Raw genomic sequence first — 27,640 nt, 5'->3', positions numbered from 1 at the left:
ACGCACGCTGAAAGAGAGTACTCAGTTTTCACTCTGGTTGTTTTCTTGCTTTCTTGTTGTACACCGCTCCTTTCCTATGCCATCTCCAGGCATTGCAAATCGTCATTGCCGGGCACCAAAGGGGGCTCGGCAGTGACGCACGCTGAAAGAGAGTACTCAGTTTTCACTCTGGTTTCTTTCTTGTTTGTTTGTTTTCTTGTTTGTTTTCTTTCTTGTTTGCTTTCTTGGTTGTCCGGACGATATCTCAGCCATCCTTTGAGCTAGGAAGCTGAAATTTCGGCACAATAGTGAGCAAGTCCTTTGTCAAAAACGGTATTTTTTGTTTTTTGATTAATCAATTAATTGATGAGTTATTTAATTATTAGCGATTAATTAAGTACTTATTTAATTAATTAAATTTCATTTCTCTTCTGACCATTAACTCAGGCACCTTTTGAGTTAGGAAGCTGATATTTGGACATGCCAATGACCAGGTGATTTGGCTGCAAAGGCTATTTTTGATTTATTAATTAATTAATTAATCAATTAATCGATTAATTATTTAATTATTTGATTAATGACAAAAAAAAATTTTTTTTTTAACTTACAGATTCTGATGAAATAGTGATGGTTTATGTGTTCTCTGACCGAATTGATTAATAATTTAATTTATTTATGATTATTATTTATTTATTTTCATTATTAATCATTTATTTATCTTCTTTCTCATTTGGCCAATATCTCAGGCACCTTTTGAGCTCAGAAGCTAATATTTGGACATGAGTGACCAAGTGATGTGGCTATCAAGGATATTTTTGATTTATTGATTAATCAATTAATCAATGTATCGATTAATTATTTAATTATTCGATAAATTACTAAAAAAAATTTTTTGCCCCCAGTTACACATTCTGATGAAATGGTGGTGCTTTATGTGTTCTGTGACCGAATTGATTGATAATTTAATTTTTTAATGATTATTATTTATTTATTTTCATTATTAATCATTGATTTATTTTCTTTCTCATTTGGCCAATATCTCAGGCACCTTTTGAGCTGGGAAGCTAATATTTGGACATGACAGTGACCAAGTGATGTGGCTATCAAGGATATTTTTGATTAATTGATTAATCATTTAATCGATTCATTATTTATTGATTAATCGATGAATTACTTATTGATTAATCAATTAATTATTAAATTTTTTATTAATGACTTATTTGATTAAATTTCTAAAAGATACATCTTCGGATGAAGCACGAGTGGTTTTGTTATGGTATTAGCCAATTGATTAAGAAAATATTTTGTGATAATCTTTTATTGATTTTAATTATACAATTAATCAATCAATTAGTGGACACCTCTCCCTCCCAATGCAGCCTCTATGAGCTGCACTGCGGTATTGCCGGGCGCCAGAGGTGCCCCGGCAATGCCGCGCTGTAGGATATTTAATTATTTGGCATGGGGGCGGTGTACTTTGAATGTATGTGTACTTGTTTGTTTGTTTGTTTGTTTGTTTGTCCGGGCGATATCTCAGCCATCCTTTGAGCTAGGAAGCTGAAATTTCGGCACAGTAGTGAGCAAGTCCTTTGTCAAAAACGGTATTTTTTGTTTTTTGATTAATCAATTAATTGAGGAGTTATTTAATTATTAGCGATTAATTAAGTACTTATTTAATTAATCGAATTTCCTTTCTCTTCTGACCATTAACTCAGGCACCTTTTGAGTTCGGAAGCTGATATTTGGACATGCCAATGACCAGGTGATTTGGCTGCAAAGGCTATTTTTGATTTATTAATTAATCAATTAATCGATTAATTATTTAATTATTCGATTAATGACTAATTTTTATTTTTTTTAAGTTACAGATTCTGATGAAATGGTGGTAGTTTATGTGTTCTATGACCGAATTGATTAATAAGTTAATTTTTAAATGATTATTATTTATTTATTTTCATTAGTAATCATTTATTTATTTTCTTTCTCATTTGGCCAATATCTCAGGCACCTTTTGAGCTCGGAAGCTAATATTTGGACATGAGTGACCAAGTGATGTGGCTATCAAGGATATTTTTGATTTATTGATTAATCAATTAATCAATTAATCGATTAATTATTTAATTATTCGATCAATTACAAAAATTTTTTACAAATTTTCAGTCACAGATTCTGATGAAATGGTGGTGGTTTATGTGTTCTGTGACCGAATTGATTAATAATTAGATTTTTTAATGATTATTATTTATTTATTTTAATTATTAATCATTTATTTATTTTCTTTCTCATTTGACCAATATCTCAGGCACCTTTTGAGCTGGGAAGCTAATATTTGGACATGACAGTGACCAAGTGATGTGGCTATCAAGGATATTTTTGATTTATTGATAAATCATTTAATCGATTAATTATTTATTGATTAATCGATTAATTATTTATTGATTAATCAATTAATTATTTAATTTTTTATTAATGATTTATTTAATTAAATTTCTAAAAGATACATCTTCGGATGAAGCACTAGTGGTTTAGTTATGCCAATTGATTAAGAAAATATTTTGTGATAATCTTTTATTGATTTTAATTATACAATTAATCAATCAATTAGTGTACACCTCTCCCTCCCAATGCAGCCTCAATGAGATGCACTGCGGTATTCCCGGGTGCAAGGGTATTTAATTATTTGGCATGGGGGCGGTGTACTTTGAATGTATGTGTACTTGTTTACCTATAGCTTTATAATGCACTTGTTTTCAATAAAGCTCCTCTACCCCCATGATAATGCAATTCAGCTGGAAGTGCCACACTGGGAAGGATAAGACAATGTATTATTGTGGAGGCCACCCTCCAAAGTGAAGTGTTAAGCAGGCTGTCTTTTCTGCCTGCACTCACTCGATGATCGTAAACATTCTGTCGTACCTTTCAAACACAAAATAAATGCATACAAAAGCATAACGAGTCATTTAAATACATGTTCCATTCGACTATCAGAGTACACCATCATAAAATTTGAAGAAGGGCTTTATTTTTCGCATTTTTAAGGCAAGTCGCAAACTTCACATGTTTTGCTGACCCAAGTGAATTGACAGCTGTCATGCAGAACTGGCAAAAGATTTATTAATGGTGTTTTGTCTCCTGTCTGTGCAGCCTACCTGTCAGAAGATGAGCTCAAAACGACTGAGGATGAGCAAGCAGATGGGGAAGATGAGCAGTCTGATGATGCACAGGAAGGGGATGGTGCTTTTCCTTGTCAAGAGCTGCTGGAGAGCGAGGTGAATTGTGATGATGAGCGAAGGTTCTGTTCCAGAAATCCGGCAAAAGAAACCCGCAAGACGGGTGTGCAGGATGAAAGTGACATGGAGGGTAGAGCTGAAGCGAATGCAGATGGCAAGAAAGCCATCGCTAGGCATGATGGGCGCAGATCATCACCACATGATGTCGACAGTGAATCACAGGCAAGTGAGGGCAGTGACAGCATGCTAAACTACAACAATGGATCAGTGCGTGATGAGGAACATAAGGATGAGAAAGCTGCTGTAGGCATCAATCCTGAAAGCCTTGTTCAAATGAAAGCAGCTTATGCCCGACTCCTCGCTTATCCCTACTGGTCATCGACTGTCTATGGGCTGAGTGCCTTAGGCCTAGATGATGGTGAAAAAATAGGGAATGGTAGTGGATGTAGTGTAAACAGTGCAGTAAGTGGTGCAGGACAACTCAATTGGCATCAAGCTGCACTTGCCAAAACACTGCAACAGCAGACAGTTTCACATGGACCAACGACAGGTGTAATGGATGCTGAACCAGGTCTCTTTAGCACAGTACAGCTTCATCGGCAAAGTGGGAGACTCTATGGCACTGTGTTCACAGGTGCGAGCAAGTTTCGCTGTCGTGATTGCAGCTCTGCATACGAGACACTGGTTGAATTAACAATGCACATGAGTGACACGGGACATTATCGTGATGACAACCAGGAGCGCGAAAGTGAAGGCTCCAAACGTTGGTCAAAGCCACGGAAGCGTTCACTTCTAGAAATGGAAGGCAAGGAGGATGCACAGAAGGTGCTAAAATGTATGTACTGTGGATACTCATTTGATTCACTTCAAGATCTCAGTGTTCACATGATAAAGACAAAACACTATCAAAAAGTACCTCTGAAAGAACCTTTGCCCTCATTAATATCAACGAAGATGACACCTAATGTGAAGAAGCGATCACTCCCAGATAATGCTGGCTCAAATTCTCCGGAATCTCGAGCAGTGGCTACGGTCTCATTGCCATCGAATGCATACCCACCACAGAAAAGCAGTGGAAGTGGTAGTAGCAGCAGCCATTATGGGCATGCAAATAACCGCTTTGGCTATCAAAATGGTGCCAGTTATGCATGGCAATTTGAAACAAAAAAGGCACAGATACTAAAATGCATGGAATGTGGAAGCTCACATGATACACTTGAGCAACTCACAGCACATATGATGGTGACAGGCCATTTTGTGAAGGTTACAAACTCCTCAGCAAAAAAAGGAAAGTTTGTAGCTCCAGGTATTGTGCTCGAGCAGAAAGGACAATCGGTCCCTTTGCCACCAAGCAATGTTGGTACACGATGTTCTCCGAATAGCACTCCCAGTAACCCGATCAGCTCAATGAGCATATTGCCGTCAAAGCCCATGACCACCTTTTCGACGGCTGTTCCTGAAAATCACAAGTCCCCATCATCATTGTCGTCATCATCGGCCTTTGCATTATGTTTTAAAGGTTGTCAACCTAGGCCACCGCTCAGTTGTGTTAGCGGCTCTCCAGCAAAACCTGCACTTTCTCCTTCTGGCTCCTCCAATCATTCTTTTGCTTCTCTACCTAATTCTCCAGGCCAAATTCCTTTGTCTCCAGTTCTTTCTTTTGATAAACAGGCAGAGAAGGAATCAAGAATTGAGGAAAAGGACCAAAAATCAGATGCTGAAAGAGAGAGCAAAATTATGGTGGACGTTAAAGAAGAAGAAGAAAATGATACTGAGTATGCAGACGAGAGTGATGAGAAAGCGCGAAAAGATCTTGCATCACAGTATTTGAGAGAGGAGGACTTAGAGGCAACTCCCACAGCAGGTCTAGACATCTTAAAATCACTGGAAAATACAGTTGCTTCTGCCATCAACAAGGCTCAGAATGGCACTCCAAGCTGGGGTGGCTATCAGAGTATCCATGCAGCCTACCAGTTGCCAGCCATGATGAAACTTGTGAACCAAAGTGCCGCCCAGGAGATGCCATTAAAAGCTGCGTATGGAGCTTCCGCAAAACCTTCTGCAGCTAAAATACTGTCATCAACTCCTGTAGCTCACTCATGCTCACTCACACCACCACCCTGCTCACCATCTCCTAAGAATAATGTTCATGCAATGGAGGAATTGGTCAAAAAGGTCTCGGAGAACCTAGCAAAGGTGGAGGAAAAAGGAAAGAGATCAGGAGCAAATAAACCTGTTGCCTGCTCATCTTCAGAGGCATCATCTCCCTGTCGAAGTGAAGATGGACATGACACATTGGGCAATGGTGCAGCCTCAAGCAAAGGACATAGTGCAGTCATGGCAACACCCTTGGACAAAATGTTTAATGGAAACTCGAAGTCTCAGCGTACTCTCAATGGACTCGGATCACAAAAAGGTAGTGGTGCTCTTGGACGGACTAATTGGCTCAGTATTATCACTGATCATGGGACAGATGCTTCAGTGGTCAACCCACTCAGTATGTTGCAGTCAGTGATGAATATTCACCTGGGAAAGGCAGCCAAAACACCCTCAGTGGCTGCAGACCCAATGGCCATGCTTTATAAAATGAGTGGTAGTTTGCCTGAAAAAGGAGCAACCAGCACACCTCCTTTACCACGACATACATCGTCTGAAACACCTGAGTCTTCTCTTTATCGAAGCAGTCCAGACCAGCCCATTGACCTCACTAAGTCAAAAAGAGGACCTAGTGAAGGTGGTGCTCAACTTGCTTCAGTCCGTGAATCCAATAGACCACCTTCTGTTGGTGGCGACAGTGCTCTTTCAGACATGTCTGACATGGTTAGGAGCCTAACAGGTGGGAAGTCAACACCAAAACCACCAACGCCAGCCAGCACAACGTCTGAGCGCTCAGAAACTGATACGAGTGTACAAGAGGACGCAGAGGAGTTGTCACCCACGCAGCGACGCAAGGGACGGCAATCCACATGGAACCCCCAACATTTGCTACTTCTCCAAGCACAGTTTGTAGCGAGTCTCCGGGCATCAAATGATGGACGATACTCAGTGGCAGACGTAGGGCCACAGGAGCGAACACATGTGAGCCGCTTCACTGGCCTCAACATGACAACCATCAGCCATTGGCTCGCCAATGTCAAGTACCAGCTCCGAAAAACTGGCGGCACCAAGTTCCTTAAACAAATGGACACGGGCCAACCAGTGTTTCACTGCAACGACTGTGCCTCCCAGTTCCGGACTCCTGCTATGTATATTTCGCATCTTGAGGGTCACCTGGGTTTTCGCCTTCGAGATTTGGCACGGTTTGGTGTAGACAGGCACGGAAACGCTTTGCGTGGGCCAACAGTATCCGATGGACATGAAATGGACGAGGCAGTGACTGTGACGGGCCTACGTTGCCGTCTTTGTGGCCGTACATTTGCTGGACGACATGCTGTCAAACTGCATTTGAGCAAGGCGCATGGAAAGTCACCTGAGGACCACTTGCTTTTTGTGACGGAAACCGAGACCCTTTAGTTTATCTGGTGAGTGATGATTGGTTCATTCATTCTCTCATTTATTCTTTTTTTGACCTCTCATTTAATGTTGCTTTGCACTATAGAATGTTCCCTCTTTGCTTGTATAAACTTTCAAAGCATATTGTCACCCCAAAGGAGAAATTACTCAAAGCAGGCATCTGTTTGGATCAAGCTGGGAGGGTGGTTTAATACATCCATAAATACATCTTGTTCAGTTCACTTCGAGAGTGCTTTTACTACTAAGTCATGGGTGAACACAAGGAAACGTTGTTATCAAAAGGAGATAAATAAATAATATATAGTGATGTGCAATGGAGCAGTATTGCATGTGGAGCATTTCTTCGAAATGCTGAGGGTTAACTGCAAGGGTAAACAAAACACGAAAATGAATTGCATTCTCTACCATCACCTTGTTTAAACAAGCATCTTGGCCGTGCCTGTATGCAGAGCTTTTGATGAGCGTTAATAATGAAAGGGCTGCATGTGCTGAATGCCTTCCTCTGCTCCGATAAAAGCAAACTGCAGTATAATCGCTCGTCTGCTTCCATGGTCTAAAGCACTTGCTGTTACTCCATTGTTCACTCCGATTTCGACTTGCAATTCTCCCCACTCGATCCCAAGCTTACTTAATAGGTAGAAGCTGGAGGGACCGGTTTTCTCAACCTCCTGAAGGATTTCATGCCTGAGTGCTTCATTACTTTAGAGTTTAGATTAGGCTACCTCCGGCCTGCCAGCCAGACATGTTTTGATCCTGCCCGTGTGCTGATGTTTTGTTCGGTATTCTATGTATCTATTATCACTTCACTCGAAAAAACACTTAAGAATAGCAACAACAACTATTCTCCCCAACATGGACACTCTCATCAAAAAGGAAGCAATCTCTGAAGCCACATTAGGTGAGTTACATTAGGTAAGTTACATTAGGTAAGTTACATTATAATGTATGTGATTTCCTGATGCTACTTTTATTTTGTTAGTATCAAGAATCAGGATGTTTAGTTAAACTAGAAGCACCTGCTCCCCACCTACCAGGACCAGAACAGCAAGGGGGGTTATGTTTTTATCCTTATTCAAATGTACAATTCAAAATACCTCTCCAAATTATCTTTCGCTGCATAATTCAAAACACTGGAAAACGTGGGGGACAGGAATACTGCACTGTAAAGGGAGGGACCTTGTAGTACCCTCTCCCACCTGGAGATGGCACTACATGATACACATCTACATAGAGGATTTATATTCCTTCTCCCCACATCCCCCTCAAGACCACCACCAAAGACAAAAACACCCCTATGCACTAATTACGGTCATGCCGATCCGATGCAGCAAGTCTGGATGAAATCGGCCCAGAACTGTAGGGGGAGTAGTGCGACAAACAAACGCACACACACACCAGTCCATGAACTATAGGAAAAAAAAGGAAAATATTGAAGCAATGTTTTATCGCCGGATGCCCTTCCTGCCGCAAACCCTGTTAGTCGCCTCTTGCGACACACAGGGAATTACCAATGAACTGGTACTGGAATACAATAATTTTTGGTGTGCATTAACAACAGTCAGAATGATTTGTTCGATTACTTATCTGCATATGTGGTGTTTAAATTACTAACACATCACTAGCCATATAACCAGCCCTGCAAGTAAAACAATAGCTGTCCTGGCCCTCCGACTAGGAAAGGTACCTCACACCTGGCTTAGATGCTTTCTCCCAAGGTAGACCGATAATTTTGAAAAGTCTGGGAGGTAGAAGACTCCAGTTGTCCAAAAACTGTCGAAAAATACATGACCAGCATCATAAATGCATTTTGAAATAATTTGACCTTGGGCCATAATCTCTGATCAAAACACGTTAAGCCTCAGTCACACTGGATCGTACGTTTTCTGGATCGTGCGATTGGTGGCAATTTGGCCGAGGTACGACCAATCGGCAATGTTTGCTACGATCTCCATTTGCGATCGCATACTGTGATTGCTCTTAAGAATGGTGGTAGGTCATCGTACGATTGGTGGTACGCGTGGTCGTGTGATCACCAACGATTGGAGAAGATCGATCACAAGATCAATCGTAGGTAATCGTGTGACTCATGGTGGCGATCAGCGACCGTTTGTACGATCAATCGTGGCGACCTGCGACCACTCGCACGATCGATCGCAGCCAATCGCAGCTAGTCGCAGCCAGTCGTGAGATGGGTCGCTCGATCAGATCTAAAGGCTCGCGATTGTGCATTAGTAGTCACCTACCGCTCAAGGAGTACACTTCGCCGAACTTTTCAACTGAAACTATAATTCGCTCTGCCTCCCAAGAAGGGAGCTTTGGCCTGGCAACTTAGTTCTGCACATTACTTTATTGTTAAAGATTTTACTTTGACAAAGAACTTTGTTTGTGTATACATGTATTGATTTAATTTGTATTTAAAATAATAATTTTTTCCATTGTAATATAAACCAGTCATTTATTACTCAGACCATACACACACAATAAAGACAACTAATTATTACTTTTTCTCCTGACATACCATGAAATAGCATGTTTATTGTACAAGTTCATTGCAAAATAGATATGCAAAAATAGATCATACACATAGCATATAATATATGATCCACATATCTCCCCCAAAAAAATCAAAATTCCAACATTCACACAACAGTTCCTAGATCATGTTATCCTGCCATGGGACACTGCCGACGTTGTTGTTGTAGTGCTTGAGGTAAACGCGCACAGCCTTGGTGAGCTAAAGACTGTGAGCTGCGAACTAAAGACTGGTGGTACCACCAATCGTAAGGTCGTGCAACCAGTCGGGACAGGTCGTGACTGGTCGCACTACCGATCGTGAGGTCGTACGACAGGTGGCACCACCAATCGTCAGGTGGCAGGACCAGTAGCACGACCAATCGTGCGACTACTTGACCCGCGATCATGCACGACTGGTGGTGCATCCATGCGCGACTGGTGGTGCGACCATGTAAGACCTGTCTGTGACCTCTTACGATTTGGAATCGCAGGTCAGAAGTTTTGAACATGACCATCGACCTTGCTGCGACTGATTTTGCTCTGGCAATCACCCACGACCTCTGCGACCAGTCGCGCGCTCTTTCTACGATTTGCCCGCGATTCCAACATTTTTCGGTCGCAGCTAGGTCGTAACCTGGTCGCAGGCCCGGTGTGACTGGGGCCTTAAGGTAATAATTTATTTAAGCAAGTGAAATTCAATGATTCAAGTGTAGTAAGTAAAATAAGTTTGAAAGTAACTGAGCAACACAGTGTATGTTGGACTTCAAATACAGACTAATCTTTAGCCCATCTGCCACTGCAGTGGGATATGGGGCTTTGCAAAAGTGTGTGTTTGTGTGTTTGTGTTTGTGTGTGTTTGTGTGTGTGTATGTGTTTGTGTGTGTGTGTGTTTGTGTGTGTGTTGGTGTGTGTGTGAATGTGTGTGTGTTTGTGTGTTTGTGTGTGTGTATGTGTTTGTGTGTGTGTGTGTTTGTGTGTGTGTTGGTGTGTGTGTGAATGTGTGTGTGTTTGTGTGTTTTTGTTTGTTTGTGTGTGTGTGTGTGTATGTGTGTGAATATGTGTGTGAATATGTGTGTGTGTGTGTGTGTGTTTGTGTGTGTGTGTTTGTGTGTGTGTGTTTGTGTCTGTGTGTGTGTGTATGTGTGTGTTTGTGTTTGTGTGTGTGTGTGTGTTTGTGTGTGTGTTTGTGTGTGTGTTTGTGTGTGTGTTTGTGTGTGTGTGTGTGTGTGTTTGTGTGTATGTGTGTTTGTGTCTGTGTGTGTGTGTGTTTGTGTGTGTGTGTGGTGCCTAAGCTTTTGCAGCTATGTGGAAGGTAATATTACATGATCTGCGATCCCATTCCTTAGTGGGTGTGGGGAAGTTTTTTAGGCCCCCACAAAAGGAAGTTTTTTAGGCCCCCACAAAACACAGAAAAAAAAAAACAATTTTATTTCGTCAAAATGTCAAAGGGCAAGGTCACCCACCATAAGTACAAATAGTCATTATTAGCCTGTCGGCTGCGCAGCGCGAGATGGCGAGTTTTGTAATCTCTTCTTGTCTATTTATTATTTGAGTTTTTGTCATCACATTTTCAACTCGAACGGCACTCAGCAGAGCGCACACTGCTGCCATACTGAACAGTTTACGCTTTTCGATCCCACTGATGAGCTGGATTTTGATCCGGACGTACCTGAACTAAACTCTAATCGTAATCGGCTTGCTCTTGTCACCGAACCAACTCATCCACCAAGTTTTGTCATAACTGGTGCACAACGTTTTGAAATATCGTGATATATATCGTTGTTGGCCCCATCTCTCAAAGGTGAAGAATCACTTCAAATCAAATCTCGTATCCAGATCCGTATTTGGATCTTCACCAAACTCGAATCAATTCGTCCTGGTCACATGCGCAACCTCGCCACCAAATTTCGTCTGAATCCGTCCACAACTTTTAGAGATATCCTGCTCACAGACAAACAGACTGACAGACAAACAGGAGTGAAAACATAAGTTCCGTTCACCTTCGGTAGTGCAGGTAATAAGCCTCAATTAATGAGAATATGGAGAACACTAATTTAAAATATTTACATTCTTATTTTTGTGAGAGTTGTCCACCGAAGGTGGATGGAGGTTATGTTTTCACCCCTGTCTGTCTGTCTGTCTGTCTGTCTGTGAACAAGATATCTCAAAAAGTTATGGACGGATTTGGACGAAACTTGGTGGACCGGTTGGGTGTGTGACGAGGACGAATCGATTCGATTTTGATTCAGGTGCGAATCCAGATCCGGCCTATCAGTGGGATACAAAACATGAACTGTTCAGCCTGGTTTCGGTGTTGTTTTTGTCATGGGCATTGCATTTTTGAGATGCTTTCTAGTTGAACTTGCATGTTTGTTCGATCAACAATGGATATCATTTAAAATTTAAGAAGTGCAGCAGACATTTTAATTCTCAATTACTTGGCCAAACCTTCAGAATGGTAGCACCAAGTGAGCGGTATGTTTGAACGTGTTCATTATTTGGCATCCATACTGTGATGGTATATCGTAACGGTCCGCAATGGTGCGGTACGTGCTCTGAGTGTGTATTCTGCTACAAGGAGTGCAAAGCATTCCAAGATACGCAGCATGGGGACCTCAAGTCAGGTGTAAACCTGTATTCTCGCGAGGTGACGTGAATACCTGTCAGTCAAGATGATGATGGTTTATTTTCAGTAGCATGACTTCTTACTCGTAATGAAAATGGAAGATTGAGCAAGGCCAAATGGAAGGAAAAGGGAACATGGCCGAGCTCGTGGTTATGGTGATTTCTTGCAGGAATTTTTTTACATTTTACCTCCATGTTGGCTGAAGACTTTCAACACCCCTAAAGATCTCCAAATGCCTTAATCTGCCCACATTGACACACCAACTTATGTACTATTCATGGAACAAAGTGGATGATCATCAGGCACTCACTGTAAAGTCTCAATCATTTAAGATAAAGTGTTATTTTAACATCTCGGTGCTCTTAAAAAGCGGGAATGTGACTGCGTAGGATAAAACAGGAGGGTTGTTAAGCAAGTTGAGTAGGCCCTGGCTGTCCGTGCACCCTGCTGGGCCGAGAGAGATCATTGAGTTGTAGAGACAGACACTTGAAAGGACTTCTTATACCACGGATGGTTTTTAATTTAACATCTGATGTAAAACATTTGTATGCCTTGTCTTTATGAAATCGCTATGACTTGTCAAAATGTTGTTGTTTTTTCTCCTGGAATGCACAAAGTGAAAATACCTGGATTTAATATGAGGATAATGTGAGCTGTATGCATGTGAGGGGCTGTCTACATATTACGAAAGATGGTGATGGGTGGTTTGGGTAGGGTAGTGGGGGAGTGGTGGAGTGAATAATTGCACTCTATTTTGCGTATGTAATATGTAGAATGGCTGAGGGTTACGCACACTCGCCTCTTAGCTATGTAACCCAGGTTCGAATCCCGACCCAGCTATAAACTGTCATCCTGGTGTTTCACAGACAGGTTAAAGATCCCACCGTGTCCTTCGTAAAAATAGGCCAGCCAAATTCCAAAAATTCGCCAGTACCATTGCCAAATTCCAAAAATTCGCCAGTACCATTGCCAAATTCCAAAAATTCGCCAATACCATTGCCAAATTCCAAAAATTCACCAGTACCATTGCCAAATTCCAAAAATTCGCCAGTACCATTGCCAAATTCCAAAAATTCGCCAGTACCATTGCCAAATTCCAAAAATTCGCCAGTACCATTGCCAAATTCCAAAAATTCGCCAATACCATTGCCAAATTCAAAAAATTCACCAGTACCATTGCCAAATTCCAAAAATTCGCCAGTACCATTGCCAAATTCCAAAAATTCGCCAGTACCATTGCCAAATTCCAAAAATTCGCCAGTACCATTGCCAAATTCCAAAAATTCGCCAGTACCATTGCAAAATTCCAAAAATTGGCCAGTACCATTGCCAAATTCCAAAAATTCGCCAGTACCATTGTAAAATTCAAAAAATTCGCCAGTACCATTGCCAAATTCCAAAAATTCGCCAGTACCATTGTAAAATTCAAAAAATTCGCCAGTACCATTGCCAAATTCCAAAAATTGGCCAGTACCATTGCCAAATTCCAAAAATTCGCCAGTACCATTGCAAAATTCCAAAAATTCGCCAGTACCATTGCCAAATTCCAAAAATTCGCCAGTACCATTGCCAAATTCAAAAAATTCGCCAGTACCATTGCCAAATTCAAAAAATTCGCCAGTGCCATTGCAAAATTCCAAAAAATCGCCAGTACCATTGCCAAATTCCAAAAATTCGCCAGTACCATTGCAAAATTCCAAAAATTCGTCAGTACCATTGCCAAATTCCAAAAATTCGCCAGTACCATTGCAAAATTCCAAAAATTCGCCAGTACCATTGCCAAATTCCAAAAATTCGCCAGTACCATTGCCAAATTCCAAAAATTCGCCAGTACCATTGCCAAATTCCAAAAATTCGCCAGTACCATTGCCAAATTCCAAAAATTCGCCAGTACCATTGCCAAATTCCAAAAATTCGCCAGTACCATTGCCAAATTCCAAAAATTCGCCAGTACCATTGCCAAATTCCAAAAATTCGCCAGTACCATTGCCAAATTCCAAAAATTCGCCAGTACCATTGCCAAATTCCAAAAATTTGCCAGTACCATTGCCAAATTCCAAAAATTCGCCAATACCATTGCCAAATTCCAAAAATTCGCCAGTACCATTGCAAAATTCCAAAAATTCGCCAGTACCATTGCAAAATTCCAAAAATTCGCCAGTACCATTGCAAAATTCCAAAAATTCGCCAATACCATTGCCAAATTCCAAAAATTCGCCAGTACCATTGCCAAATTCCAAAAATTCGCGCCAAAAATTCGCCAGTACCATTGCAAAATTCCAAAAATTCGCCAGTACCATTGCCAAATTCCAAAAATTCGCCAGTACCATTGTAAAATTCCAAAAATTCGCCAGTACCATTGCCAAATTCCAAAAATTCGCCAGTACCATTGCCAAATTCCAAAAATTCGCCAGTACCATTGCCAAATTCCAAAAATTCGCCAGTACCATTGCCAAATTCCAAAAATTCGCCAGTACCATTGCCAAATTCCAAAAATTCGCCAGTACCATTGGCAAATTCCAAAAATTCGCCAGTACCATTGCCAAATTCCAAAAATTCGCCAGTACCATTGCCAAATTCCAAAAATTCGCCAGTACCATTGCCAAATTCCAAAAATTCGCCAGTACCATTGCCAAATTCCAAAAATTCGCCAGTACCATTGCAAAATTCCAAAAATTCGCCAGTACCATTGCCAAATTCCAAAAATTTGCCAGTACCATTGCCAAATTCAAAAAATTCGCCAGTACCATTGTAAAATTCAAAAAATTCGCCAGTACCATTGCCAAATTCCAAAAATTCGCCAGTACCATTGCCAAATTCCAAAAATTCGCCAGTACCATTGCCAAATTCCAAAAATTCGCCAGTACCATTGCCAAATTCAAAAAATTCGCCAGTGCCATTGCAAAATTCCAAAAATTCGCCAGTACCATTGTAAAATTCCAAAAATTCGCCAGTACCATTGCCAAATTCCAAAAATTCGCCAGTACCATTGCCAAATTCCAAAAATTCGCCAGTACCATTGCAAAATTCCAAAAATTCGCCAGTACCATTGCCAAATTCCAAAAATTCGCCAGTGCCATTGCAAAATTCCAAAAATTCGCCAGTACCATTGCCAAATTCCAAAAATTCGCCAGTACCATTGCCAAATTCCAAAAATTCGCCAGTACCATTGCAAAATTCCAAAAATTCGCCAGTACCATTGCAAAATTCCAAAAATTCGCCAGTACCATTGCAAAATTCCAAAAATTCGCCAGTACCATTGCCAAATTCCAAAAATTCACCAGTACCATTGCCAAATTCCAAAAATTCGCCAGTACCATTGCCAAATTCCAAAAATTCGCCAGTACCATTGCAAAATTCCAAAAATTCGCCAGTACCATTGCCAAATTCCAAAAATTCGCCAGTACCATTGTAAAATTCCAAAAATTCGCCAGTACCATTGCCAAATTCCAAAAATTCGCCAGTACCATTGCCAAATTCCAAAAATTCGCCAGTACCATTGCCAAATTCCAAAAATTCGCCAGTACCATTGCCAAATTCCAAAAATTCGCCAGTACCATTGCCAAATTCCAAAAATTCGCCAGTACCATTGCCAAATTCCAAAAATTCGCCAGTACCATTGCCAAATTCCAAAAATTCGCCAGTACCATTGCCAAATTCCAAAAATTCGCCAGTACCATTGCAAAATTCCAAAAATTCGCCAGTACCATTGCCAAATTCCAAAAATTCGCCAGTACCATTGCCAAATTCCAAAAATTCGCCAGTACCATTGCCAAATTCCACAAATTCGCCAGTACCATTGCCAAATTCCACAAATTCGCCAGTACCATTGCCAAATTCCAAAAATTCGCCAGTACCATTGCCAAATTCCAAAAATTCGCCAGTACCATTGCCAAATTCCAAAAATTCGCCAGTACCATTGCCAAATTCCAAAAATTCGCCAGTACCATTGCCAAATTCCAAAAATTCGCCAGTACCATTGCCAAATTCCAAAAATTCGCCAGTACCATTGTAAAATTCAAAAAATTCGCCAGTACCATTGCCAAATTCCAAAAATTCGCCAGTACCATTGCCAAATTCCAAAAATTCGCCAGTACCATTGCCAAATTCCAAAAATTCGCCAGTACCATTGCCAAATTCCAAAAATTCGCCAGTACCATTGCCAAATTCCAAAAATTCGCCAGTGCCATTGCAAAATTCCAAAAATTCGCCAGTACCATTGCCAAATTCCAAAAATTCGCCAGTACCATTGCCAAATTCCAAAAATTCGTCAGTACCATTGCCAAATTCCAAAAATTTGCCAGTACCTTTGCCAAATTCCAAAAATTTGCCAGTACCTTTGCCAAATTCCAAAAATTCGCCAGTACCATTGCCAAATTCCAAAAATTCGCCAGTACCATTGCCAAATTCCAAAAATTCGCCAGTACCATTGCCAAATTCCAAAAATTCGCCAGTACCATTGCCAAATTCCAAAAATTCGCCAGTACCATTGCCAAATTCCAAAAATTCGCCAGTACCATTGCCAAATTCCAAAAATTCGCCAGTACCATTGCCAAATTCCAAAAATTCGCCAGTACCATTGCCAAATTCCAAAAATTCGCCAGTACCATTGCCAAATTCCAAAAATTCGCCAGTACCATTGCAAAATTCCAAAAATTCGCCAGTACCATTGCCAAATTCCTAAAATTCGCCAGTACCATTGCCAAATTCCAAAAATTCGCCAGTACCATTGCCAAATTCCAAAAATTCACCAGTACCATTGCCAAATTCCAAAAATTCGCCAGTACCATTGCCAAATTCCAAAAATTCGCCAGTACCATTGCCAAATTCCAAAAATTCGCCAGTACCATTGCCAAATTCCAAAAATTCGCCAGTACCTTTGCAAAATTCCAAAAATTGGCCAGTACCATTGCCAAATTCCAAAAATTCGCCAGTACCATTGTAAAATTACAAAAATTCGCCAGTACCATTGCCAAATTCCAAAAATTCGCCAGTACCATTGCCAAATTCAAAAAATTCGCCAGTACCATTGCAAAATTCCAAAAATTCGCCAGTACCATTGCCAAATTCCAAAAATTCGCCAGTACCATTGCCAAATTCAAAAAATTCGCCAGTACCATTGCCAAATTCAAAAAATTCGCCAGTACCATTGCCAAATTCCAAAAATTCGCCAGTACCATTGCCAAATTCCAAAAATTCGCCAGTACCATTGCCAAATTCCAAAAATTCGCCAGTACCATTGCCAAATTCCAAAAATTCGCCAGTACCATTGCCAAATTCCAAAAATTCGCCAGTACCATTGCCAAATTCCAAAAATTCGCCAGTACCATTGCAAAATTCCAAAAATTCGCCAGTACCATTGCCAAATTCCTAAAATTCGCCAGTACCATTGCCAAATTCCAAAAATTCGCCAGTACCATTGCCAAATTCCAAAAATTCACCAGTACCATTGCCAAATTCCAAAAATTCGCCAGTACCATTGCCAAATTCCAAAAATTCGCCAGTACCATTGCCAAATTCCAAAAATTCGCCAGTACCATTGCCAAATTCCAAAAATTCGCCAGTACCTTTGCAAAATTCCAAAAATTGGCCAGTACCATTGCCAAATTCCAAAAATTCGCCAGTACCATTGTAAAATTACAAAAATTCGCCAGTACCATTGCCAAATTCCAAAAATTCGCCAGTACCATTGCCAAATTCAAAAAATTCGCCAGTACCATTGCAAAATTCCAAAAATTCGCCAGTACCATTGCCAAATTCCAAAAATTCGCCAGTACCATTGCCAAATTCAAAAAATTCGCCAGTACCATTGCCAAATTCAAAAAATTCGCCAGTGCCATTGCAAAATTCCAAAAATTCGCCAGTACCATTGCCAAATTCCAAAAATTCGCCAGTACCATTGCCAAATTCCAAAACATTCGCCAGTACCATTGCCAAATTCCAAAAATTCGCCAGTACAATTGCAAAATTCCAAAAATTCGCCAGTACCATTGCCAAATTCCAAAAATTCGCCAGTACCATTGCCAAATTCCAAAAATTCGCCAGTACCATTGCCAAATTCCAAAAATTCGCCAGTACCATTGCCAAATTCCAAAAATTCGCCAGTACCATTGCCAAATTCCAAAAATTCGCCAGTACCATTGCCAAATTCCAAAAATTCGCCAGTACCATTGCCAAATTCCAAAAATTCGCCAGTACCATTGCCAAATTCCAAAAATTCGCCAGTACCATTGCCAAATTCAAAAAATTCGCCAGTACCATTGCCAAATTCCAAAAATTCGCCAGTACCATTGCCAAATTCCAAAAATTCGCCAGTACCATTGCCAAATTCAAAAAATTCGCCAGTGCCATTGCAAAATTCCAAAAATTCGCCAGTACCATTGCAAAATTCCAAAAATTTGCCAGTACCATTGCCAAATTCCAAAACTTTGCCAGTACCTTTGCCAAATTCCAAAAATTCGCCAGTACCATTGCCAAATTCCAAAAATTCGCCAGTACCATTGCCAAATTCCAAAAATTCGCCAGTACCATTGCCAAATTCCAAAAATTCGCCAGTACCATTGCCAAATTCCAAAAATTCGCCAGTACCATTGCCAAATTCCAAAAATTCGCCAGTACCATTGCCAAATTCCAAAAATTCGCCAGTACCATTGCCAAATTCCAAAAATTCGCCAGTACCATTGCCAAATTCCAAAAATTCGCCAATACCATTGCCAAATTCCAAAAATTCGCCAGTACCATTGCCAAATTCCAAAAATTCGCCAGTACCATTGCCAAATTCCAAAAATTCGCCAGTACCATTGCCAAATTCCAAAAATTCGCCAGTACCATTGCAAAATTCCAAAAATTCGCCAGTACCATTGCCAAATTCCAAAAATTCGCCAGTACCATTGCCAAATTCCAAAAATTCGCCAGTACCATTGCAAAATTCCAAAAATTCGCCAGTGCCATTGCCAAATTCCAAAAATTCGCCAGTACCATTGCCAAATTCCAAAAATTCGCCAGTGCCATTGCCAAATTCCAAAAATTTCTCCGAGAGGTCTCGCGAGATCTCGGAGACGGTGGGAGGGATTTTCGAAGCTCCACACGGTCTCCACGTTTTTCGAAGTTAAGTCTGTTCACAATTGTATTTTGTCGAAACTGTATTTATCTTTCGGTGTGTGAAGTTATTGTGTGCAACTTTGGTTGTTTCTCGGTGTTTATCTTTCATAAATTGATCGTCTGTTTGCCGTGTCGCGAGCAAGGCCTTTGCCGCGTCGTGAACGATTTGAAATCGAAGTTAAGTGATTGTTCCCATTTGTATTTTCGTTAAAACTGTATTTATTTATGGTGTTGTACATATATTGTGTCCCGACGAAGATTTTCCGGTGCAAATCTTTCATACCTGTATTGAAAATCGTGTTAATTCGTGTCGTGTCTTGAGGCCTTGTACAGTGTACACTGTACAACCTTGAGGCTTTGTTTTTCTCTCGGCGGTCCGTCGTTTGTGATCCAATAACTTTCGTTCTCTGTATTCCCAGTCTTTTCACCCATAGCCTACTTCCTTGTGTAAATCTCAACTCAAAAAAAAACAAAAAAAAAACAAACAAACAAAAAAAAAAACACATTTCCTTCTCTGTTCTCATTCGTTTATTCATTCTTATTCGTTCGTTCGTTCTTCGACCACGTGTTTCTCCCCCATTTCCCCAGATAGTTTTCACTCATTAACCTTCAATGTTTACACTTTCCCCTCAAGTTATGTATTCCGTCATATTTTATAACACCTTTTTCTTCTTCTTCTTTAAAAGGCTGCTTTCGACTTGCTCACCAAATCGATTCATCCCAAAAAAAATATCCATCTCCTATAGTGCCTTTTTTCTACATTCCCTAAACTCTCCTGCACTCCATCCTCCATCCAGCGTCCTTAAACGTATTTTTAACTCGAAGGTCACAAGAAACTCATTTTGCAATAAATGTTCGTTTCCCATAAATCGTACACTTTCAAAAATCCAATCTCACCCCTCCCCTCCAAATCTTCCCCATAACCACTCCCCTCCAAATCTTCCCCATCACCCCTCCCCTCCAAATCTTCCCCATCACCCATCCCTTTCAAATCTCCCCCCTTGCCCCCTCCCTCCTAAACTACCCCCTCACCCCTCCCCGCCAAGACGCCCCCTCGCCCCTCCCCTCCTAGACTCCTGCCTCACCCCTCCCCTCCAAATCTCCCCCATATCCCATCCCTTTCAAATCCCTCCCCTTGTCCCTTCCCTCCCAAACTCCCCCCTCACCCCTCCCCTTCAAATCTTCCCACCCTCATTGCTTCTCAATTTCCCCCCTCTCACTCCCCCTCCTCAAAGCGGCCTCCCCGCTTCTTCCCCCTTCAAACTCTCACCTCCATCTCCCCCAACCTTCTGCCTCGCTCTTCCCCCTCCTCAAATAACACCTCATTGTGGCTCACCCAATCACCATCAAACCTTTTGTCCGCCCCATCCTTCCCTTTCTCCGAGCTATTCTGAAATCTCTGACACACCTTCAACAGCTCTCCCTACCTCTTCCACCTCTTCAACATCTTACCCTACCCCTCCTCCCCCCTGTTCTGTATCTGATGCTCCCCCTTCCTCTTCATTAACGGTATGGACCTCAAACATCCGGGGCCTTCGTTCAAACTTAACTGATCTCTCCATACAGGTTGCTTCTGTCAAACCAGACGTGATCTGCTTAACAGAAACTTTCCTCCTTTATGATGTCTCTGATTCCATAGTATCTCTCCCGGGCTACTCCCTCCTCCGGTATGATAGACCTGAGCCTCGTCCTGGAGGCGGGGTTGCTATCTTTATCAAAAACTCTCTTCCTCACTCGCCCTACACTGCACTCTCTCCACCTCACCCCCAGGAATACCTCTGGCTACGGCTTCCCCTTCGCTCCCACCTCTTGTTCATATGTGTGTTGTACCGTCCACCAAACAGTGATGACTCCATCTACATCTCGCTGTCTGATGATATGGACCAACTTCTATCTACTCATCCCAACTCTCTCTTCCTTATATGTGGTGATTTCAACTGTCATCATGCCAGTTGGCTGGGTGTGGGTACCTCTCTCACCAGCCATGGCTCCTCAGCAAAGGACTTCTGCGACTCACTGGGACTGACACAATCTGTCAATTTCCCGACCCGGATCCCAGTCAACGGAACATCTTCTCTTCTGGACTTGGTTATGACTAACTTCCCTGAAAATGTCTGCTGCTCTTCTTCTGCTCCGATCGGATCATCTGATCATGTCCTTGTTAAAGTGGACATCTCTCTGACCATCCTCAGGGAGCCTGCTCAGCGTCGACGAGTCTGGCATTTCACTCAGGCCAACTGGCACGGTCTTCAAGCAGCCATCAATCATCTGGACTGGTCTCCCATCTCTACCACCTCTGACATCAACTCATCCTGGGAATTCTTCCAAAGTAAATTGCTCTCTCTCATGCACAGATTTATCCCATCTCGTCTTCAGTTGTCATACCCTTCCTCCCGTCCATGGTACACGGAATCTTGTGGTGAGGCTGTTGCCCAGAAACAACTTGCCTTCATCTCCTGGAAAGCAAATCCAACGGAAGGAAATCTCATTTCCTTTCACAAAGCCCGAAACAAGTGTGTGTCCACCCTCAGGAGAGCCAGGAAACAATATCTCTCCGTTCTCAAGACCGAACTCTCTTATCTGTCTCCCTCTTCCAAATCCTGGTGGCGTCTGGTCAAATCCGTTTCTGGTGTTTGTTCCCCCTCCATCCCCTCCCTTACCTCAAACGGCTACACAGCTGACTCCGCACGTGAAAAAGCTGAATGCCTCAACTCTGTGTTTGCCTCTAAATCTTGTGTCCCAAACCCATCCCTCTCTGTACCCACCATACCCAGTCGTACCCTGCTGCTCCTGGACTCCGTGTCCTTTCCTCCTGACAAGGTGGAAAAGTTTCTGTCAACCCTCGACTCTGATTCTGCAACTGGACCCGAGGGCATCAGCCCACGGGTCCTAAAATCCTGCTCTGCTGCTCTATCTCACCCTCTCTCTGTTCTCTTCACCCTCTCTTTTGCTCAAGGTCAACTGCCATCTGCTTGGAAATCAGCCAACATCACCGCTTTGCACAAAAAAGGTGCAAAAACAGATCCTAGCAACTACAGACCAATCAGCCTTCTCCCAATTATCAGCAAAGTCATGGAATCCATCATTGCTTCGGATATGAAATCTTTCCTCTTCTCCAATGGCTTGATCTCTGATCATCAATTTGGTTTCAGACCAGGTCACTCTACTCTGGACATGCTGCTTCTGCTGTCTCAACAATGGATGGAGGTCCTCAATGCCAAACAGGAAATTAGAGCTGTCTCCCTCGACATATCACGTGCCTTCGACACGGTCTGGCACCCCGCTCTGCTCACCAAACTCTCCTCCTTTGGTATCCATGGAAATCTCCATGCATGGCTGGCGGACTTCCTCTCTAGTCGTCGTCAACGTGTGGCCCTGAATGGGTTTCTCTCATCTCCTCTTCCTGTTCAGGCTGGAGTTCCCCAAGGCAGTGTTCTGGGCCCCGTGCTTTTTCTGGTCTTCATCAATGATCTCTCTGACTCTCTCGAAAATCCTCTCTATCTCTTTGCTGATGACTCCACTCTCTGCCGCTCCATTCCTCTTCCCTCAGATCGGCAGTCTGCTGCCTCCTCACTCTCTGAAGACCTGGACAAAATCACAGACTGGTCAAACAAGTGGAACATGTCTTTCAATCCTGACAAATCTCACACTCTTACTATGTCTCTCCGAAAAGATCGACTGGACAACCCTCCCATCTACTTTCTCAACAATCCTCTCCAAGAAGTTCTGTCGCTCAAGATTTTGGGTCTCACTATCTGCCATGATCTTTCTTGGGAAAACCACATTTCCAAGCTGGCCTCCAAAGCCAGTCGCCGACTGGGCATCCTCCGTCGTGCGAAGTCCTTCCTCGGCACACCTGAGCTCCTCACCACATACAAGGCTTTCATCCGCAGCTCAATGGAATACTGTTCTCCCCTATGGGCCGGTGCTCCTGCCTCACACCTAGCTCGGCTTCACGCTGTTGAAACCAAAGCTTTCAGAATTATTGGAATCTCCCGCGATGAAGCTATCTCTGAGGGCCTTTCACTCACTCACCGCAGGCAGGTAGGTGGTCTTTCTGTCTTCTACCGACTCCTCTCCGGCCTTGCACCCCCAGCTCTCTCTGTGCTCTGTCCCCCAAATATTCCTACAGGTCGCACAAGATCTGCCAGCAACCCTCTGATGGTTAAACTGCCGAAATGTCGGCTCTCTGCTCACCTTCACTCTTTCATTCCTCTTTTCTCCCGCCTCTGGAACAAACTCCCTCACTCCCTTCAATCCCACTCCTCCCTCCTGGTCTTTAAAACAGCTGTTCACCACCATCTCTTATCTTCCCCCATCCAAAACCTTGATCTTTTCTACCCCCGCTAATTCACCCCAGATCCACCTTGTTTGAAATTCCAACTTCTTTCCTGGAAGTCCTGGCAGTGTACATATGTTTTATACCTCTCCCACCGCCCCCTTCCCATGCCCCCCCCTCCCCCCAAAGCCCTCGCCCTCTCTCAGATCTCTCGATGTCTCCATGTCTCTCGGTCCCTGCTCTCAAATGTTGTGTTTGTGTCCTTCCCCCTCTCTCCCCATCTTGTCTACCGCTCCCGATGTTATATGTTTTATGTGTCGGTTTGTCTTTCTGTGTGATTAATGTTCGCTCTTTCACGAGCCTCGATCTTGTATACAAAAAAAAAAAAAAAAATATTCGCCAGTACCATTGCCAAATTCAAAAATTCGCCAGTACCATTACCAAATTCCAAAAATTCGCCAGTACCATTGGCAAATTCCAAAAATTCACCAGTACCATTGCCAAATTCCAAAAATTCGCCAGTAACATTGCCAAATTCCAAAAATTCGCCAGTACCATTGCCAAATTCCAAAAATTCGCCAGTACCATTGCCAAATTCCAAAAATTCGCCAGTACCATTGCCAAATTCCAAAAATTCGCCAGTACCATTGCCAAATTCCAAAAATTCGCCAGTACCATTGCCAAATTCCAAAAATTCGCCAGTACCATTGCCAAATTCAAAAAATTCGCCAGTACCATTGCCAAATTCCAAAAATTCGCCAGTACCATTGCCAAATTCAAAAAATTCGCCAGTACCATTGCCAAATTCAAAAAATTCGCCAGTACCATTGCCAAATTCAAAAAATTCGCCAGTACCATTGCCAAATTCCAAAAATTCGCCAGTACCATTGCAAAATTCCAAAAATTCGCCAGTACCATTGCCAAATTCAAAAAATTCGCCAGTACCATTGCCAAATTCCAAAAATTCGCCAGTACCATTGCCAAATTCAAAAAATTCGCCAGTACCATTGCCAAATTCAAAAAATTCGCCAGTACCATTGCCAAATTCAAAAAATTCGCCAGTACCATTGCCAAATTCAAAAAATTCGCCAGTACCATTGCAAAATTCCAAAATTCCTGCCTTAATGATTTATTAGAACGGCAGGCCTGGCCAGCCGGCTCGTGAAAGACTTGGCCGAGAAGCTCCCCGATCCCACAAGAAGGTGGGAATAATTTCGTCCGTTAAAGAATAACACGTAGGATATCGCATATCAAAGTTCCGAATTTTCATGCTCATCGGTGAACTTTGTGGTCACACTTTGCGCCAGGAGCAGCTGCGGCCATCTTGGTTCCAGGTTGTTTTACAATCCGCACAAAAGGGAACCATTTATCCCGATTTCGAGGGAATGCGCTTCGAAACTATTGGCAATTATTTCTGTCCGCGATTGTAAAACTAAATTGCAGGTGCTTATAAATTAAATGGAGGTGCCGTCGGATGCTTGTCACTGCCGAGGTACAAATAGCCCTCGGGAGGGACCGGTACCTGCAGCATGGAGAACACCTGATCGGTATATAAAATGGCGGAAACTATGCTAATGCTTGATAGCTGCTGCTTCCTCTAATAATTGTCTTTGTCATCTTAGTAAACTCCTTAAATGCAGGTGCTTAATGTTTTCAGAATTAGTGGAGCTCATTAGGTAATGAGCGGAGACATGCGCATTGGAATGTTTTCATTATCCCGAGATAATTATTGACTTAAAATTATGCCCATCTAATGTTTGAACATTGTAAATTAGCCGAATCGCCCGCGGGTTTCATAAATAACTTCACTTAACACACGTGTCTTCATTTGCCGAAGAAGTGCCTCGAAAATGAAATGTTTGTGTCCTGGGTGTTGGGAAACTTCGGTGCTTCCTGCGGTTTTCTATTTATTTATTTATTTATTATGACCGGTTATTATGGGAGATGACGTCATGTGTGTGTGGTGTCATGCCGGGATCATCCAGGTCGCATGCATTCCCGAAAGAGCTCAAAAGGGGAAAATGTGGAGAAATTTCAGCTGCATGATGATGATACACACATGATGGGAAGGGGACACACAGCACATGTGGGGGTCACGAAGTGATCGCTCATGAAACTTCTGAATAAAATACCATTGAGACAATGAGTGGGGTCATAGGGTGGCACATCGACCGGTTGAAGAACCCAGTATTGGGCCTGGACCACGGTGCGCACACTTTGGTGTTGGGACGAGTTAACTAGTACCAGGCGGACCTTGTGACGCCATTGACACGTCCCGGGACGCGGTCTCCTCAGGCAACACGCACGGCCTGTCCACGTCTCCGCAATCCATCGACATTCCCGCCGATAAGGAGTCCTTCTACCGCCGTGTCGCCCACCCCTTCCATTTCCCCGTCCCCCTCCTCACTCCCGCTCCATCAGCCTCCCCACCTGCCACGCACGGTCGTCGGCGTTAATTGACAAGCGGCGGCGAGCGCTCGGCAAGCAGAAAGATCAAGTGCAAATGGAGCTCTCAGGGTTTTAATGATCCGGCGCCCATCTCGTCCCGTCCCCTCCATCCCTGACCGGCAAAGCAGCACGCCCTCCCCTGCGCATCCACACTCCCGCCCTCGTCCGGCCTTCATCTTAAATGAGCGGCCATCATCATTGCTCACCGTGTCGGCATGAAATATTCCGCAATAACTCCTTTTTTGCATTGATAATTTGGCCGGCTGAGCATTCACAGCTCGCTGAATATATTAAAATCATCAATTATGCATGAGCAAGCAGAATCCTGGAAAGTTTATTACTCTCTCACTCTGTCTCACTCTTACCCTCTCACTCATTCTTACTCTCTCACTCATTCTTACCCTCTCACTCACTCTTACTCTCTCACTCATTCTTACTCTCTCACTCACTCTAACTCTCTCACTCACTCTAACTCTCTCACTCACTCTTACTCTCTCACTCATTCTTACTCTCTAACTCTCTCACTCACTCTAACTCCCTCACTCATTCTAACTCTTTCACTCATTCTTACTCTCTCACACATTCTTACTCTCTCACTCACTCTTACTCTCTCACTCATTCTTACTCTCTCACTCACTCTTACTCTCTCACTCATTCTAACTCTCTCACTCACTCTTACTCTCTCACTCATTCTTTCTCTCTCACTCATTCTTACTCTCTCACTCACTCTAACTCTCTCACTCACTCTAACTCTCTCACTCACTCTTACTCTCTCACTCATTCTTACTCTCTAACTCTCTCACTCACTCTAACTCTCTCACTCACTCTAACTCTCTCACTCCCTCTTACTCTCTCACTCACTCTTACTCTCTCACTCACTCTAACTCTCTCACTCACTCTAACTCTCTCACTCATTCTTACTCTCTCACTCATTCTAACTCTCTCAGTCTCACTCTTACTCTCTCACTCACTCTTACTCTCTCTGTCTCACTCTTACTTTCTCACTCACTCTTACTCTCTCACTCTGTCTCACTCTGACTCTTTCACTCTGTCTCACTCTGACTCTCTCACTCACTCTTACTCTCTCAGTCACTCACTCTTACTCTCTCACTCACTCACTCTTACTCTCTCACTCACTCTTACTCTCTCACTCTGTCTCACTCTGACTCTCTCACTCACTCTTACTCTCTCAGTCACTCACTCTTACTCTCTCACTCACTCTTACTCTCTCACTCACTCTTATTCTCTCAGTCACACACTCTTACTCTCTCACTCACTCTTCCCCTCTCAGTCTCGCTCTTACTCTCTCACTCACTCTTATTCTCTCAGTCACTCACTCTTACTCTCTCAGTCACTCACTCTTACTCTCTCACTCACTCGTCTTCTCTCAGTCACTTACTCTTACTCTCACACTCACTCTTACTCTCTCAGTCTCACTCTTACTCTCTCACACTCACTCTTACTCTCTCAGTCTCGCTCTTACACTCTCTTACTCTCTCAGTCTCGCTCTTACACTCTCTTACTCTCTCAGTCTCACTCTTACTCTCTCTGTCTCACTCTTACTCTCTCACTCTGTCTCACTCTTACTCTCGCACTCTGTCTCACTCTTACTCTCTCACTCACTCTTACTCTTTCTGTCTCACTCGTCTTCTCTCAGTCACTCACTCTTACTCTCGCACTCACTCTTACTCTCTCTGTCTCACTCTTACTCTCTCTGTCTCACTCTTACTCTCCCACTCACTCTTACTCTCTCTGTCTCACTCTTACTCTCTCTGTCTCACTCTTACTCTCTCACTCACTCTTACTCTGTCTGTCTCACTCTTACTCTCTCAGTCTCACTCTTACTCTCTCACTCACTCTTACTCTCTCAGTCTCACTCTTACTCGCTCAGTCACACACTCTTACTCACTCACTCTGTCTCACTCTTACTCCCTCTCTCACAATCTCTCT

The 27,640-nt window shown here is 42.6% G+C and overlaps 1 protein-coding gene across 2 annotated transcripts in view; it reads left to right on the top strand.

Annotated features, from left to right (window-relative positions):
• The window catches only part of LOC137435291 (teashirt homolog 3), a 399,441-nt gene that overhangs the window by 211,718 nt on the left and 160,083 nt on the right, over positions 1-27,640 (top strand). For both annotated transcript variants that reach the window (XR_010986036.2, XM_068128941.2), the window contains exon 2: positions 3,124-6,730. Coding sequence is in view for 1 of the 2 variants with exons in the window: in XM_068128941.2 (XP_067985042.2) it covers positions 3,124-6,722 (3,599 nt within the window). In the remaining variant the exon portion in view is untranslated. The remainder of the gene's footprint in view (positions 1-3,123; positions 6,731-27,640) is intronic.

This window comes from Myxine glutinosa, chromosome 9 (assembly GCF_964187855.1).
Source record: "Myxine glutinosa chromosome 9, kmMyxGlut1.1, whole genome shotgun sequence".
In the NCBI taxonomy this organism is placed as follows: domain Eukaryota; kingdom Metazoa; phylum Chordata; class Myxini; order Myxiniformes; family Myxinidae; genus Myxine; species Myxine glutinosa.
This window is presented reverse-complemented; position numbering and strand designations above follow the sequence as displayed.